Raw genomic sequence first — 3,251 nt, forward strand, 5'->3', positions numbered from 1 at the left:
GTAACTCCATGAAAAATAGATTAAAAACAAAAAAAATTCAATCACATTATTTTTTTCATGCCTAAAGAGGAATAAAAACACTCAGGAAAAAAAAAAAAAATCTTGATTAAGGTTATCATAATTCATGCATGAAAGGGTTAATAATATATGTCCCTCTTCCTTTTACATTACTCTTCTATATTTATATATCTATTCACACACACACAAACACACATACACACACTCATTCATCCATATATACATATATACGTTTATACTTATACACACATACAAATACTTATTATAAAGTGTTACCCAAATTCCTACTGAAAGATGAGACCATCTTCGAAGGTGGGCAGGGCAGGGCAGGGCAGGTATAAGGGACTTACACGGTGAGGGGGAGTTGCTTGTGTTGTGAACTGGACTGAGCAGAGCCAAACCTTGGCACATGGGTGACGCGCCAGGAGATCTGCATTGTGGCCTGGTCTGCTATCCACTTGTTCTTGGAAACAGCGTCAGAGAGCAGCTGAGAGAGGCTTAACGTTTCAAACGTCTGGCGGTAGGCTGCAAAGTTTCCACCCTGAAAACACTGACATGTAGCAGCAGGAGCAGGAGGAGCAGGAGCAGGACGCATCCACCCAAAGACACGGTGTTCAATTATAGGAATTAGTCTGCTGCTTTATTGTTGCGCACTGATTTTTTTTTTTTTTTTTTTTTTTTGAGTCAGGATCAAACTCTGTGCGACGATTGAGTTTTTGTTAAATGAGAAATAATTGCTGCAGTCTGTACCTGTTGTTGTAAAGGTACTGTGTGCTTTAATTCTTTTACATATTTGTTAAAAATTCCGTGCGTAAGAGTGGAATCATTTCACTTAAATGTCGAGATAATACATTAATTATTTAACCCTTTCATGCATACTTTTCACTACAGTGGGCAGCTATTATTCTACAGCTGTTCTCTTGTATATTCATGGGTTTTGTTGTTATAGTTCCATATCAGCCAACACTGTGGACACTTCTGCATCAATCTCATACACTGCAATTCATACCATTACTGTAACTTTCCTGTTGTTGATAAGCCTGATCTGCTGTAATATGTTTCAGTGTAAAGCAATTGGTAATTATTATTAGACTGCAATTAACAGTTTTCTTAATCAAAAAGGTTGTTTTTTTTTTTTTTGCATTTTATCTCCATGAAGTGAGTAATAACTGGTATTTGAGTATGTTAAAATGTGAGAAAACATCAGATTAGCTGCATGAAAAATGTTTTTATTTCATAGTTTTCACACAGTATATCACTTTCTGATGATGGGTTTTAACCCTTTCATGCATTGTGGTCACTCCAGTGGACAGTTCTTCTCCAGCTGTTCTCTTGTGTATTCATAGGTTTTGTTGTTTTAGTTCCATATGAGCCAACACAGTGGACACTTATGCAACATCCCATAATACACTGCAATTCATACCATTACTATAACTTTGCTGTTCTTGATAAACCTGATCTGCTGTAACATGTTTAAGTGTAAATCAGTTATTTGTTAGACAAAAAGAGTTGTTTTTTGCATATTATATGAGGTAATAACTAGCATTAGAGTATGTTAAAATGTGAGAAAACATCAAATTAGCAGCCTTAAAAATATCTTTATTTCATTGTTTTCATTTTACTTTCTGATATTGGGTTTTAACCCTTTCATGCAAAGTGGTCGCTACAGTGGACAGCTATTCTCCAGCTGTTCTCTTGTATATTCATGGGTTTTGTTGTTTTAGTTCCATATCAGCCAACACAGTGGACACTTATGCACCATCTCATAAACTGCAATTCATACCATTATTGTAACTTTGCTGTTCTTGATTGGTTCTTGAGTGGAAATTAATTGTTAATTGTTATTTTTTTTGCATATTATCTCCATGAAGTGAGTAATAACTAGTGTTAGAATATGTTAAAATGTGAGAAAATATCAGATTAGCTGCATTAAACATGTTTTTATTTCATTGTTTTCATATCATTTTCTGATATTGGGTTTTAAATACTTGTTTCTTTGCTTCAAAAATATAATGCATAGTGTAGCTGAGTGGACATTTTTGTAAATCCATGACAAAAAAACAAAATAAAACTCAATTGTATTGTTTTTTTCATCCCCAAGGAGGAATAAAGGCACTCAAAAAAAAAAAAAAAACAACCCAAAAAACAAACAAAAAAAAACTCAACTAAGGTTCTTGTAATTCATGCATGAAAGGGTTAAATACATATTTCTTTACTTAAAAAATTAAATGCATGGACATTTTTGTAACTCCTTGACAAAAAAAAAACTTGATCGCAATTTTTTTTAATGCCTAAAGAGATATAAAAACACTCCAGAAAAAAAAAAAAAAAAATCTTGACTAAGGTTCTCATAATTCATGCATGAAAGGGTTAAATACATGCTTCTTTGCTTCAAAAACTAAACGCATGGTGTCCAGCTGAGTGGATATTTTTGGAACTCCATGAAAAATAGGGTCATAAAAAATGTTCAATTGCGTTGTTCTTTTCAAAAAAGAGGAATAAAAACACACAGGAAAAAAAAAATTCTCGAATAAGGTTCTCATAATTCATGCATGAAAGGGTTAAATATCCTATCATTAGCAGTTGCCACTTTATAAAACTTTACCGAGGTAAATTCCTAGTTGTTTCATGCGTAAAAGTCTGAAAAAATAGAAAAATAATCAAATAAAATAAATAAAAAATAAATAAACCAATGCATCTCGGACTAATAGTAGGATCCCGGTGCTGTTATTCATAGATGTCCGTTCAGTTGGAAGAAGGCCTGCAGCTGGACAGAACTGCAAAACATCATGAACTAAAGTCGGAGGAAGTTGTTGACGTGACAAGTTCTGACGGATGCGTCTGGAAGCGCACGAGCCCCGGACAACACGCGGAGAAGAATAAAGTGTGCGCGTCCCCGGAGCGGCAACAGCAGAAAACACGCAAGATGACCCGGAGTCCCAAATGCGCCCGCTGTCGAAACCACGGCGTCGTTTCGTGTTTGAAAGGACACAAACGATTCTGTCGCTGGAGGGACTGCCGGTGCGCGTGCTGCCTGTTGGTGGTGGAACGGCAGCGCGTGATGGCCGCGCAGGTCGCACTGAGGAGGCAACAGGCGGCGGAGGTGATGAGAGCGCAAGGCCAGGTCAGTGATGGGGGGGGGGCACATGAGGAGAACACCACCTCCAGTTGGTGGTTATTACTCACTATGTGGAAAAACACAGTACACTGTAAGCCCGGAATTTGTATTTACT

At 36.7% G+C, this 3,251-nt stretch overlaps 1 protein-coding gene across 3 annotated transcripts in view; it reads left to right on the plus strand.

The window, feature by feature from the left end:
- Window positions 1-402: 402 nt before the first annotated feature.
- dmrt2b (doublesex and mab-3 related transcription factor 2b) overlaps window positions 403-3,251 on the plus strand; it is a 13,448-nt gene continuing 10,599 nt past the window's right edge. The window contains exons 1-2 of one of the 3 annotated variants that reach the window (XM_030132197.1): window positions 403-538; window positions 2,756-3,142. In XM_030132197.1, coding sequence (XP_029988057.1) covers window positions 2,756-3,142 — 387 coding nt within the window. In that variant the 5' untranslated portion in view covers window positions 403-538. The other 2 variants (XM_030132199.1, XM_030132198.1) reach the window with 2 other exon arrangements.

The sequence above is a fragment of the Sphaeramia orbicularis genome, chromosome 4, assembly GCF_902148855.1.
Source record: "Sphaeramia orbicularis chromosome 4, fSphaOr1.1, whole genome shotgun sequence".
In the NCBI taxonomy this organism is placed as follows: Eukaryota; Metazoa; Chordata; class Actinopteri; order Kurtiformes; family Apogonidae; genus Sphaeramia; species Sphaeramia orbicularis.